Raw genomic sequence first — 13,167 nt, 5'->3', positions numbered from 1 at the left:
TAGATTAAAACCTAGATTTCTCACTGCATGATATATTATATTATGATCTTAGCACAGGCTAATAGAAATCCTGCTGATACCACTGATTTATGAGATGCGAGTGAAAATCAGCAACAGAAAACAGAAACTTCATTCAGTTATTCATCTGAAAGTGTCATCAATGCAGTTTTTAAATCACGTGGTCATCTAGAAGATTGATTACCAGCTGAATATTTGTTAAGAATAAATTATCTTCTCAATATGACTGTTAATCTAAGGTGGCCCATTTTTGTAAGGGATATACAGATCCTGTTAACGTATGCTGAATATTTCCTTGTGTGTGTTTAAGAGGACAGTCAAGTTCTTGACATCTGCTGCTACTAATAATGAGAATTTACCAATGGTGTTATTTAGAACATTTTTATTTACAAACTTCAAAAAAGAAAACAAAAAGGATGTAAAAGTAATTTAAGGTCATACACACATCAATAAACAACACAACAGACTTTGACGCGAGCCAGTCCTCAACGACAGCAGCTTCAATCGTCTCCTCTGCAAACTGGAATTCAGACAGTAGACTCGGCTTGTCTGCTGAGTGGACTTGTTTAAATAAAATACGTAAATTCAAGTAGGAAGCTGTAAAATAACCGTCAGCGCAGTAAACGCTGAGCTGACAACTAAACAGTTCAGTGTGGGAAAACTAGCTCGTTTGCCATCAGCGACGACACAGGTGGACATCTGTGATGATATGATGACATAAAAGCACTTGATATCATCTGTTTTTCCGTTTCAGCTGATGAATATTTGAACTGCCTTAAAATCTGACCCATGACTTGAGTGAACTTAATGTACATGCACAGAAATGGCTCATGTTATTCACATCAAAACAAGGTAACCTGTGCTCACCATCAGGATGGGACATCAGGGATGGCCTATCTTTCCTCTTTAAACCCAAAGTTACTGTAAAAGAGATACAATGTCCACTTTAAAACTGTCCTTTTTTAGATAGCTTTACTTGATATAATTGTACAGTAATGTACTCATTAGTTGGTCCACATGCAAGTCCTGCACAAGTTCACATGTACTGGGTCAGACTGGCAATCTGCTGTTAACAAAAAGTTTCCCATCTGTAGTAACAACATGACAAATAAAAAAATGAAAAACAAAATAAAGAAAAGCAACAAAAACATACAAAAATACAAAGGAATAAATATGAACAGTCATAAATAAATTAATTTGGTAAATTCAAAAGAAAACAAAAGCGCATCATAAGTAAACTAAACAATTTCAGTATGAAGAACAAATATATGGAAGCGAAAGATCAGGAAATGTTGTATTTGCTTGATGATTTGTTTCCAACTAAACAGCTGGTGGTGGTTTCGAAAGGTCTCGCTGCAGCCAGTTTGGAGGAGAAGACGTTCCACGCGAGGACATACCGGACGTAACAGGTGGATCTGTGCGATAGACGGGACCAGTGGGACAGGCATTATGATGATGAGTCATCTAAAGGGAGCTTGGTCACAAGCATTCAGCCAGTCTACAGACGTATACAGATTAGTGTCTCTTTTACAGTGTGCAGTGCTGCCTGCAAGGTCATACAGAGAGATGGATATGTTTATATGTCAGTGAGGGGGATGCTGTAGCGGGTGTTAATTCTGCTCTACGCCAGCATCATTTGGTCTCTTTTTAGACACGTTCCCTTGGATAGCGGTCGCTGATCCATATGTACTGGTTTTTGGCAAAAGAAGATGATGACAGAGGAGGAGGTTTGGTTTCGCATTGACCTCGGTTCACAAAACGAGACGAGTGAGAGAAGCAGCGGAGCCAAAGCTGGGATCTGCGTCCGGATAAGGAACGGGGCCGAGTAACGAGCTCGAGCTTGAGCGTGAGCACGGCGGCGACACAAGCGAAGCCGAATCGGCGAGCACAGTTCTTCTGGGGTTTGAATGGAGACATATATAGGCTTGCGTGAATGTTTTGCATCGTTTTTCACTAGGCTACAGTAAGACTGCGGGTGAGGATCAGAGAGCCACGCCACCGTCCCTCTCTTCACCTCGCCTCTCTCACAGTTAACATTCAGAAAGATGGAGGCAGAAAGGCATTTTCTCTTGGTTGTTTCTCCGCTACGAGGAGGACACCTCATTAGAACACAGTTTTTTTCCTCATTTTCACCTGGCTGTTTTTAGGCAATGGATTTCTTTATAAAGTAAGAGAGATCACATAAATAGAAAACACACACAAAAAAAGAAAAAAAAATCAGATCTTCCCACATCTGATGTCTGTTTCGAAAAGGCCTGGTTTAAAGGCATTTGATTAAGCATACATTCGTTCAGTAGAGTTTTAAGGTTTCATTAATCTTTAAAGTCGCCCTCAAGAAGTCTCAACTGCTGCTTTTTTTGTTTTCTTCAAGAACAAAAACGTACCATTCCCCGTCCTGGCAGTGAAATATTATGTTCATTCTAAATGCTTTCTACGAGTTCTGGTTGGATCTCTTAACCCTTTTAGGAAATATTCAGTAGCAATATTTAACAAGTGACAAACATTTCAGATACTAAAACTGAACAAATGTTACTGCTAATTTAACTAGGAAACTTTTAATCTTTTATAAGCGCTTCCATTCTAAAATCAACTTTTTATTTAGCTGAAACAAAAAGTAACAACCCCGACTTGACGTTTAGCAAAGCTGCGTATCTAATATCTAAGGTCAACAGTACAACTAGTGGCCGTTTGTGGTCACTGCAGGGCCACGCTCAGCAGTATGAAGTCCAGTGATCGGTATTTCAAATTAGTATTCGTTTGTGTGCCAATGTTGGACAAAACCAGGAAGCCCAGCTTTTATTTTGTCGCCTCTCTGAAGCAGTGTTCTTCCTCAGGTTTCATCTTCAGATACTCAGCACAAAGATTTGTCAGTCTGTCCATGATCAATCTTCATTCATGTCGATTCTTCCAGGCAGTAGAAACTTAGGCAGGGGCTCAGTTGTCATCACTTCTATCGTTTCCCTAAAGTCTTCGGCCATGGGCCCTTTGAAGCGCGCATAACGGCATCTAGGCTGCCATCCCAAATTATAACTGTAAAACTTTCAGGCGTTTTTACGCAGCCATATACTTCACCGTCATCAGTCATTGTCCTTTGACCTCAATGACATCATCGTCGTCATCCGAGCTGCAGGCGCTGCTAACGTTCCCGCCGTTCACCAACACTGGGCCGCGTTGGCCTTCGGAGCGGGCTGAGGGGGAGAAGGAGGAAGGGGAGGAGGAGCAGGAGCTGGAGGCGGCAGCCGGAGGGTACTGGGACAGGAAGCTGGCTCCGGCTGGACCGGGGGTTGCAGCTGGGCCCGGCAGCCCCCCGGGGAGCATGGACCCTGTGTACAGGCTGGCCAGAGATGGGTTGTAAGAGAGGGGGAACCCCGACGGGAGCATCCCAGCCATGCCCGTCATGCTCGGGCTTAGCAAGAACGGCGGCAGGGCCCCTGGGAGTGAACTGGCAGCTTTAATGGATGCAGAAGCTGAGGAGGAGGAGGAGGAGGAGGCGGACGAGACGGCAACAGCGCTGGTTGTCAGGGAGGTGGAGGAGGAGGAGGCGGGGACTGTGTTGGCGCCGCCTAAGCCATACATATCTGGGTACATGTAGCAGGGGTCCCCTAGCTGAGTGTGGGGCGGCTGGAAATAAGGCGAGCCTGCTCCCATGAAGAGCGGGTGCCCCAGCGACGCACTCAGCATGGCGGGGTTGAGGCCCAGGGGGGGGAGGCCGAAGCCGCCGGTGAAGGGGAAGCCTTGCGAGGCCACCGGGGCCGAGGAGTGCTTGCTGGCGCAGGGGTGCTTGCCGGGCCGCTCGTCCAGCGACGGGGTGGAGGCTTTGCGCTTGCAGCCCGTTCTCAGGTCCTGGGCAGCGGTGGCATCCATGTTGGGCTGGATTACATTGGTCACGGGCGCGTCGTGGCGGCTCAGTGTGCCGCTGGGGGGGTCGCCGCCGCCGCTGGCCTGAAGCAGCGGGGGGGAGGACCGGCGGGTCCCGTTGCTCTCTGCAGCACTATGGGTCTGAGCGCCCTCTCGGTCGGGCCCGGCTGCCATGGCGCCCGCGTAGTGCTGCAGCTCGCTGATGATCTCGGGGCTGTCCGGCGAAAGGGGACGAGGCGCAGTCTTGTTGTCAGGTGACACGCAACCATTGCTGGCGCCGGCTGACACGTCCTCGGGTGGAACGTGCGAGTCTGAGAACAACATGGTGTAAACGTATTAAGAAAACAATCACATGATTGTTCAATTACAAATAATATTTTCTCCACCTTTCTCCATTCAAGTTCATCTCAGGTGAATAGTATTCCTACCTTTGGGTGGCGCTGTGGTGCCGTCCTCTGCTGCCTTTGCCTTATTAGCTGCTCTGATGGCAAAGATTCGCCCGTCAGACGTTCTGATGTAAGTCCCTAAAAAGGTCAAGCACAAGGTCAGTTCCCATCGGCTTTAACTGATGCCGTGTAGGCGTTAAATGACTGCTCACCTTTGGTGCCTCTGATGATGTGGATGCTTTCCCCAGCAGTGATTCTGGCCTGAACATCCGTTGAACTGTTGGTGCCTGGGATCACGATGTCTAAAGAAAACCCGGAAAGACACGTTTACAGAGGAAGACGAGAGTAGGCACAAACACTGGCTGCTCTTTAATTATCATCATAAGAGAAAACGTTTAGTTTCATTACCAGTAGTGGTGACGATCTTCTGTACAAACACGCCCGCCTTTTGCAGGCAGTTCACAGGGAACCCTCCAAGGCTGGACCCCGACGAGCCTCCGCCCGGGGCAGATCCAGATGAGGACTGTCTGGGAACCATAGGAACCGGGGTAGACTGGACCGGCCGAACACGCGACACTGGTTTCACCTCAGGACGAGGAGGAGGGCGCCTGAGCAGGAGGTTGGATTAGTTACATTAGCTAGATTATGATTTAGAGAGGCCTCTTATGTGTTCAGTGGGCCACTGACCAGTTCCTCTGGCTGAAGGCGGGGATGTTGGTGAGGCTCTGGTCACTGGCGGGGTAGTAATGGGCATAGGAGGGCCGTGTGTACGGCACCGAGGCCCTCTTCTCCTCCTCGTAGCCCTTCCTAGCGGCTTTCTTCTCGGCGCTGCTGAGCTTCAGCTCTCTGCGGTCCAGCAGCAGGGACTCGTGGGGGAACGGTTGCTGGAGTGGAGAAAGAGTGAAGGAAAAAACAAAATCACGGGCTGAATTAGCTCAGAATGACAACCTCTAAATGATCACAAGTGGACACGCATAATAACACTGCTGTGAAGTGCCAAGTGGGACGAGCCTTGCGCCATGAAGCCGGGCCAAGTCAGGTTTAGCACAGTCTGACAAATCACTCGCAACACCATGAACAACGTAACAGCTGTCTGCAGTTTCCACACGAGCGCCGCTACCTTGGTGATGAGGTGGGGATAGAGGTGCAGCGCCTTCCCGAGCACGCTCTCCACGCCGTCCTGGGGCTCGAGCTGCACCTGGGAGGGGTCGGGCTCCTCCTCCACGAAGTGGAGGAGAGAGTCCACCTCCCTCCTGGTGAAAGTCAGCACGGGGTTGAGGTCATCCACCACCCGGTCTGATGGAGAGGAGGAGAAAGACGTGGGTTAGGAGGTGCGGGCTCATCTCCACGACTCTGACGAGACTGATGCATTGAGGTCACGGAGAACTCAGTTTACAGCAACCACTCGAGACAGTTTATTCTATGCAAGGGCCTCTTGGCAGAAGAGCTTTGGTTTCAACACAAAGCTGGTTATGTAGTTTTTTTGGGGGGTCTGTTGACATAAAAAAGCCTGGATTTGGTTTAATGACAGCTGTTTTGAGAGAACTGTCAGCTGAACGCAGGAGGACTGATGGCTTCTAGTCGGGGCTCACCTGACATGCCCTGTTTGGAGATCTGACGGTCGTAGATCTTCTTCTCCAGCGTGAAGTCGCACACCAGCCGGTAAATGTGACACGGCTTCCGCTGGCCGTAGCGGTAGACGCGGCACACGGCCTGGGCGTCGTGGCACGGGTTCCAGGAGGCGTCGAAGACGACCACGCGGTTTGCCCCGATCAGGTTCACGCCCAGACAACCAGCCCTGCAGTGGCATCAATTATTGGTTAAGAATGTTAAAAAATCTATATAACTTTAAATAGAAGTTGCTTCTGAGTTGAAGTGTTACCTGGTTGACAGTAGGAAGACCCACGCTGAGGTGTTGGATGGATCATTGAACTGGTTTATTAGTCTCTCTCTCTCTGATGCCGTCGTACTTCCATCCAGTCCTTTAAGACACAAGAGGATTGTCTGGTTAAACTTAATTTACACTAAATGACTACAGTAACAAACCCTCCTTAAATTAACTAAATTGGAAAGGCTTAAAGACCCACTATACACTGTAGTCGCATTCGCAACTCGTCAGTGTTGAGGTTTGACTGTAACCATGAAACACCAGCAGGTGGCAGCACTTATTGTAAGTCATCAGGAGCAGGAGCAGTAAAGCGAAACCATACTCAAGGAAAACAGCCACCTTTATCATTATATAACGCTAGTTAGTGGACAGACATGGTCCTCCACTGATCCACAGCTGTCACTCAATCATAAACAAAGTCACTTACTGTAGTAATTGAGATTGCGGACCCAGTTCTGGGAGGTTCTCTCTCTGTCTGATGCATTTGGTGAGGGAGGTACCGTTCTCTTAGCCAGGAATTCCTCAATCACCGTCAGCGTGGACAAACTCTGACTGCAGGAAGATCAGGAATAAAATCAGAGGTCACATGAAGGCTTTAGAAGCAGAACCAAGGCATTAAAACATGTAAAATAAAGGCAACAGTACAGATCAAACATAAAAATCCAGGTAATCTAATCTTCTGTAAATATTTTGTCTGCTTTACCTGAAGACGAGGACTTTGTCTCCCTTTCTGACGCTCTCCTCTATCAAATGGAAAAGCAACACCATCTTGGCCGAGTTCTCCAGGACGCCGGGTTTGTAGTCGCACATGATTTCTTTTGCCTTCAGCGGAAAAAGTGACGGTTAAAATAAGCTATTATCAAACACCACCTTTAAGTCCTCAGATCAGCTGATCCGACTTTGTGAACCTGCAACCTAGAGTAAGTGTGTGGTCCTTGTCCTTGTCTTACCCATTCGTATGTGATGACCTGGTTGGCCTTCTCCTGCAGCTGATTGAGACTCAGTCCACCGATCGGGTTGGGATTCTCCAGGGGCTTGGCTTTTTGGTTGGGCACAGCTGGACACCGGGCAGGTCCTGCGGACGTGATGTCATCCAGATCCAGGTCCTGGTCGCCTGCCAGATTTTCCTTCTGCAAGGCCTCGTACAGAACGTCTGGATGGTTCCAAATCTGGGGAGCGGACAAACGCACACACCAGGAGTGAGTTGCTGTTTACAGCAGCCGCATCTGTTGGGCTCCTCCTGCGAACATTCTTCCTCACCTTGCAGCACACGCAGAAGGCCTTCAGCGGGTTGAGGCTGAGCCAGCCGGTGTTGCCCGCCTCTCTGAAGCGGTTCATGAACTCCGTGTACAGCGCCCGCTGCAGCGGAGACAGACGCACCAGCATCACATGCTCCTCCTTGGACGGCAGCTGGTCCCTCAGGACATCGTGGCCTCGCCTGGAGTAAGCAGTCAACATTTGTGACGCGTTAACAGAGGCCAGGCTGGGTTCTCTTTTTCCCCTTGGCTGAAGGAAGGGGTCTCACCTCTGTACGAAGCCCTCCAGCAGGCTGTGCAGGACGTGGCTCCGGTACCTCATCAGCTGGACGTCCTGCGGCGTGCTGTCCACACACTGCCCGTTCAGAATGGGACGCTCAAACATGTTGCTGAACTCCTGCCGCGTACCTGAAACGTGAGCCGCACTTAAAAACCTGACCGACGTGTCCGACTGTGGGGAAAAAAACAACAACATCCAGCTGCTCTTCCTTCTCACCTAAGAAGTCGGGCCGGACGAAGTCGACCATGCACCAGTACTCGATGAGGTTGTTCTGCAGCGGGTAGCCGGTGAGGACCACGCGGCGCCGGGTGCGGATGTTCTTCAGGGCCTGGGACGTGCTGGCGTGACAGTTCTTAATGCGGTGGCCTTCGTCACAGATCACCACATCGGGGCCGGGCCGAGCCAAGGCTCGCTCGATACCTGACGGTTGAATTTCAGTCAAACGTCTGGCAACGGTTGTTCTTTTGCGACCGGACTTGGTCCTGGAGCTACTTCTACCTTTGAGCAGTTCCTGCTGCCTGTCCTCCTCATCCAGGTCGATGACGACGGGGCCGGCTGTTTTCTTGCTCTTCTTCTTCCTCCCAGCCACGAAGCTCTTCTTCAGCGACAGGAGGCGGTACATCTCGTAGCCCATCAGCAGCACCCCTCCATCCCGAGCCCAGTCCTCCACCACCTTGGCCCTGGTGGTCGTGTTCCTGAGTAACGGTTTTCATTTTAGTTGTGATCTATGGGATCTATTACTCCAACACATTCTCTATCACAGTGTGTAGAATATTAATTACAGGGAAAAACAACAATTTGTGCCTTTGGAAACAGTGTTAATTGTAAAAATACAAATTAATACACATGAATTTCAAAATGGTCACTTTAAAAGATTTTGCTGTTGCTGACAAAAAATTACAAAGTGAATGAAGAGAGACAGAATGAGGTTACTGTGTCACCTTGAGCGGTTACATAGAAAGAGCCAAACAGATGCTGTGACTTACTTGTGCTCATCATTGAGAATGTGGACCTTAAAGGTGCGAGGGGTCACCAATGCCGGGTCAGTGTCTGGAGGTAATGCCTCGGGGGGCGGGACCCACGTGTTGAACTCCGACAGCCAGTTCTGCAGCGTGTTCACCTGACGAAAGGATCAGAAACAACCCGCTTCGTAAGGTGGACCGGTGGGCATGTCACACGCGCGGCGTCACTCCGCAGGCGCTTACAGGTACGATGGCGAGCACGGTGTGGGCCTGCGTGTGTCTGAACAGGGCGTCGATGAAGGAGATGACCTGCAGCGTTTTGCCCAGGCCCATGCTGTGAGCGAGGATGCAGCCGAAGCCGGTGCTGCCGCTGAAGCGCTCCACCGACTCCACCAGGTTGTCGTAGAGGAAACGGATTCCACCAATCTAAAAGGGGAGGAAGGGGGGGATAGAAGGCAATCAGAATATGATGGAAAGAGATACAGGAAGGGGGGGTTTAACAACTGAGGTGATCTTTAATTAAAAGTGCAGGAACAGATCACACTCAGCAGGATGTTCCCGTCTCGAAATAGGTCAAGAAATTTGAACTGCACTCAGACTTTTCAACGGCCTCGCGAATACAAAGCCCTCATTAAAGGCGGACGCAGCTTCTTTCATTTTGAGAGATTGGCGATGATCCGAGCGCCTCGGCGCCAGTACCTGGTGGGGTTTGACGGCTCGGGCCAGCTGTGGAGACAGGAAGATGTCCTCCTCCGCAGCCGGGTGGTTCACGTTGACCAGCACCCGGCCCCGAGCGTCCTGCTGGTTGAGGACGTCGTTGGCGTGCACGCCGCTCGCCTCGCTCTCTTCTTCCTCGTTGGTGGACTCGCTGCTGACGTGGACGACGGCGTCGTCCTCACCGGAGCTCAGGTCGATGACATCTGGGGGAAGGAGAAATAGTTTATAGATGAGCCCGTTTTTATACTGTGTCTGTATTTTTACACTTTTAATTACAGTAAAATCCATATATTTAAGAAATATGATGAATTTCAAAGCTGATAACATGATATTAAAGTGAAGTGGTTTCTGTAATTCTGTGATACATGGTGGAAAAATGCACGCGTCTGCGAAAATTCTTCCCAAGCCGCATTTTTAAGACGCTGCGGAACTGTCACCAAGACAAAAGGTGTGCGAGATCAGATTCAGCGGCAGCTTCCTGTCAGGAAAACAACAGCTACTAGTGCTTGTCGGCGCCTCCGTCACAAGCGCAAGGCGTGCGTTACATCAGTCACGGACGTCAGCGCGCGTTTGTGCGACAAGACCGACATCCATATGTGATAAAAGAGGACTTCAGCGTCAACGCTATCAAGTGCGGGAAGTTACACAAGCTGACGAACGGCGAGGGCATGACGGGGGGTGAGGGGTTGTGTGTGTGTGTGTGTGTGTGTGTGTGTGTGTGTGTGTAGGAGAGAGTGGAGTTATATAACGGTAGTGAATGGCTGGTTATACAAGTAGGATTAGTGGAGGGGGAGACTGGTTATGCAACCCCAACTAGAAATGTCACTGTGCCACTGTGGTGGAGTGTGTGTTTGTGTGGAAGTGTGCGTTTTGGCTCATAACCAGGATTAGCCAGCTTTATAGCGCCGCGGCCCGGTCGCTGATCTGCCCCACAGACACGCACTCGTCTCATCTGTCTCCTCCCTTGTTTTCCTTCCTTCGGCTCCTGAAATCTACATTTGCTGTGTCCCACCCAGTCTCTCACTGGTGTGTTTCTGCTCACATTTTAATAAGGAAATGTGTGTGTTCTAGTGTTCATCCCGTTTGTGCGTCTGAGCGTGTGTGTCTGTGCACTTGGGCAACAAATAAACTGTACGTGATGTACCCTGCGATGTTTTTAACTATTCTGACGCAGCAGCTAATCTATTAAAACTCGCCCTGCACAAACACGACAACAGGAACTTGGTAAATGCGTTTAAATGCTTCATCCCATAATTTATTTCAGCAAATCTGCATATTTTATGCTGATCCCTGTGTCTACCACCCTGAGACATTTTAAAAGAAATACAGATCCAGAAATCCACAGTTCTGTGTTTTAGACTAAAATCTTTCCCCTAGAAATTCAAGCCGCCACAGCCCCACTGGAATTTAATAAACATGTGGCTGTTGTGAGGCTATTAAGGGTATTTTTATACAAGAGACCAATTATTTTGAGATGTCAGGTTTCCTTCAAACCAAAACTATAATATTCCCCTTTGACACACAATTCCCAAATTGAGAATAAACACGGTCGGACTTTGCACCTGTGGATGTGGTTCAACGGGGCAGTTGGAAAATCTAAGGCTATGCAGCTAAATTGGTTGCAAAAGCATAACAATATATATAAAAAAAAGATTAGCATTTCAGTACTTGACTCAATCTCAGGTCATAAAAGCAAAATGGGAACATCCACACTGGTTTTTCAACCCGCAGAGTATTAAATTGTACTCATAATTTCCTGCCGGTGCATTGTGCAACGTTGCTGCTTCCTTTGTGAGTAGCTACCGTGTGCTGCAGCGCTCGAGCTACGGTTTTATCTGAGCACTGTCTACTGTAAATGTGCACGCTCTACAACGGTGAATCTCCCGCTGCGTCTCTGAAACGTCTTCTGAAAGCCCGGCGTCTGTACCACAGCCCTTCGCACGTCGCCTCAGGGCTCAGGGCGTTCTGACTTGGCAGAAAGCGGCAACTGGCTCAAAACACACAACTGGATGAATAAACCTCCCAGCTGTGTGTCACTCACTCAGTCAACAGAGGCTAAAGGGCAACCTGTGCTGTCCAGAGCATGACTCGGGTTGTTTTGGAGCTAAGGAAAACATTCCCACTAACACACGTGCTCACGCCCCGTGTGTGCGTCTCACCTGCTTTGTGCGTGAGCTCGGCAGGAACGGAGGAGCTGCCGTGCTGCGCGTCGGCCTTGCTCTCGTCTTCGCTGATGCCGGTGCTGCTGGAGTCCAGGCAGATCACCTCCCGTCTCGCTGACTTCGCGTCCCGCAGCGACGCCGCCGACGCCGCGGACACGTGCTTTGTCACGTCGCCTGCACAGAGGAAGCGCGAGGGGCAGTTGTGTTCAGATTTTTGATAATGAAACAAGACAGGTCAAGTGTTGACAAAGGGAAAGCCTAATTGAATGAGTCAAAATGTGCCGATGCTAACAATCTGCTGTACAGTCAGTTTAACCCACAAGGTATGTGATGCACGGCTGCTTTATTGTGCGACTGGCTCCATATTCTCACCAGTTGTGTACTCGGGCACCAGCGATGCGTCGAAATCCTGTTTCCTTTGCTGCTCCAGACGCCGCCTCCTCTCTAGCTCTTCCTGCTGGGCAGCTTTGGTCACTGCCTCCAACTGATGCTCCCTCAGTAACTTCCTATACAGAGAAAGACAACACTAGTTCTTCCTCCTATAGCAACAACTGAAAATCTGAAGAAACTATAGATTCACTTAATTGACATAGCATCTAATTTACTGCACGGTGCATTTACATTCGGACGCACCACATCAGAGCAGTAACTACATTTAGGGAAAGGAACTGAACCCAGATTATGCATCTCTGACACATGCTTTCTATTACTGTAAAGAGTGTTACGTAACAAAAAGCGCATACTTGAGGTTGAGCTATATAATGGTTACTGGCAGCTGAAGGAATGAACCCATAGACTGAGTGTCTGTTCTGTATATTCACTGACAGGCAACAGTCCACACATTCAAACCCGTCCATGAAGATGTGACGTTGCGGTTGATGTCAGCACCTGATGTTGCGCCTCATGTGCGTCGGTTTGGACGCCCTCTTCTTGGTTCCCGTCAGGGCCGAGGGAGGGGAGGGACTTTGGCTGGCCGGTCTGGAGCGGGGCCTGGCCGCGGGCTGGGTGGGAGGAGGGTGTGCCGGCGTCTCCCCCGAAGGTGAGGCAGACGGGGGAGGGGTGCACTGCCACACAGCCGGATCGCCTCCCTGAGTCTCATTCTCCGAGCTGAAGGGGATGTCGTGACTCTGGTCTGCGACGAGAAGAAGGAACGCTCGATAAAGGATGTGTGTTTACATTAAGATAAATATGATGATTTATTCAAATCAACATTTAACTAAACATCATCATTGATATTTGTCTCTTCATGAGTCAATGCATACGTTAACCTTTAACTACATTTGAAACGTCTTTCATTTATGGTCAGGGTTTATATAAATTCTTTAATCTTCATTTCTACGTTTCTGTCTTCTTCCCTAAATCTGCTTGTGTTTCCCTTTCACCTTCTTCCTCTCTCCCTTCGTCTTCCCTCTCTCAGTTGTTCTGCCAGAGACACACTGAACCAGATCTGAGGCTTATGTAAGAGCTGGATCATAAATATGGATGGCTTACGAAACACAAGACAGGACACAAACAAGCGCTGGCCTCATATTTGTTCCCCTGCAGCGACTCCTCGCTTTAACCTTCACAGTGTAAACGCCAAGTCACGACCCTCAAACACACCTTTGTCCTCACATCAATGTGTTTACGGCCTAAAACGG

The 13,167-nt window shown here is 49.2% G+C and overlaps 1 protein-coding gene across 3 annotated transcripts in view; it reads right to left on the bottom strand.

Annotated features, from left to right (window-relative positions):
• Nucleotides 1-383: 383 nt before the first annotated feature.
• The window catches only part of LOC114858486 (helicase ARIP4-like), a 35,668-nt gene continuing 22,884 nt past the window's right edge, over nucleotides 384-13,167 (bottom strand). For all 3 annotated transcript variants that reach the window (XM_029155792.3, XM_029155794.3, XM_029155793.3), the window contains 21 exons: nucleotides 12,416-12,659; nucleotides 11,900-12,033; nucleotides 11,525-11,701; nucleotides 9,348-9,568; nucleotides 8,892-9,074; nucleotides 8,673-8,806; nucleotides 8,185-8,381; nucleotides 7,903-8,106; nucleotides 7,676-7,814; nucleotides 7,411-7,588; nucleotides 7,101-7,319; nucleotides 6,854-6,972; nucleotides 6,578-6,702; nucleotides 6,145-6,244; nucleotides 5,855-6,060; nucleotides 5,383-5,558; nucleotides 4,950-5,146; nucleotides 4,671-4,870; nucleotides 4,475-4,564; nucleotides 4,305-4,400; nucleotides 384-4,187 (listed from right to left, as the gene is read on the bottom strand). In XM_029155792.3, the coding sequence (XP_029011625.1) occupies nucleotides 3,100-4,187; nucleotides 4,305-4,400; nucleotides 4,475-4,564; nucleotides 4,671-4,870; nucleotides 4,950-5,146; nucleotides 5,383-5,558; nucleotides 5,855-6,060; nucleotides 6,145-6,244; nucleotides 6,578-6,702; nucleotides 6,854-6,972; nucleotides 7,101-7,319; nucleotides 7,411-7,588; nucleotides 7,676-7,814; nucleotides 7,903-8,106; nucleotides 8,185-8,381; nucleotides 8,673-8,806; nucleotides 8,892-9,074; nucleotides 9,348-9,568; nucleotides 11,525-11,701; nucleotides 11,900-12,033; nucleotides 12,416-12,659 (4,427 nt within the window). In that variant the 3' untranslated portion in view covers nucleotides 384-3,099. The remainder of the gene's footprint in view (nucleotides 4,188-4,304; nucleotides 4,401-4,474; nucleotides 4,565-4,670; nucleotides 4,871-4,949; nucleotides 5,147-5,382; nucleotides 5,559-5,854; nucleotides 6,061-6,144; nucleotides 6,245-6,577; nucleotides 6,703-6,853; nucleotides 6,973-7,100; nucleotides 7,320-7,410; nucleotides 7,589-7,675; nucleotides 7,815-7,902; nucleotides 8,107-8,184; nucleotides 8,382-8,672; nucleotides 8,807-8,891; nucleotides 9,075-9,347; nucleotides 9,569-11,524; nucleotides 11,702-11,899; nucleotides 12,034-12,415; nucleotides 12,660-13,167) is intronic.

This window comes from Betta splendens, chromosome 7, assembly GCF_900634795.4.
Source record: "Betta splendens chromosome 7, fBetSpl5.4, whole genome shotgun sequence".
Classification (NCBI taxonomy): Eukaryota; Metazoa; Chordata; class Actinopteri; order Anabantiformes; family Osphronemidae; genus Betta; species Betta splendens.
Note: the sequence above shows the minus strand (reverse complement) of the source record. Positions and strands in the feature narration are given on the sequence as shown.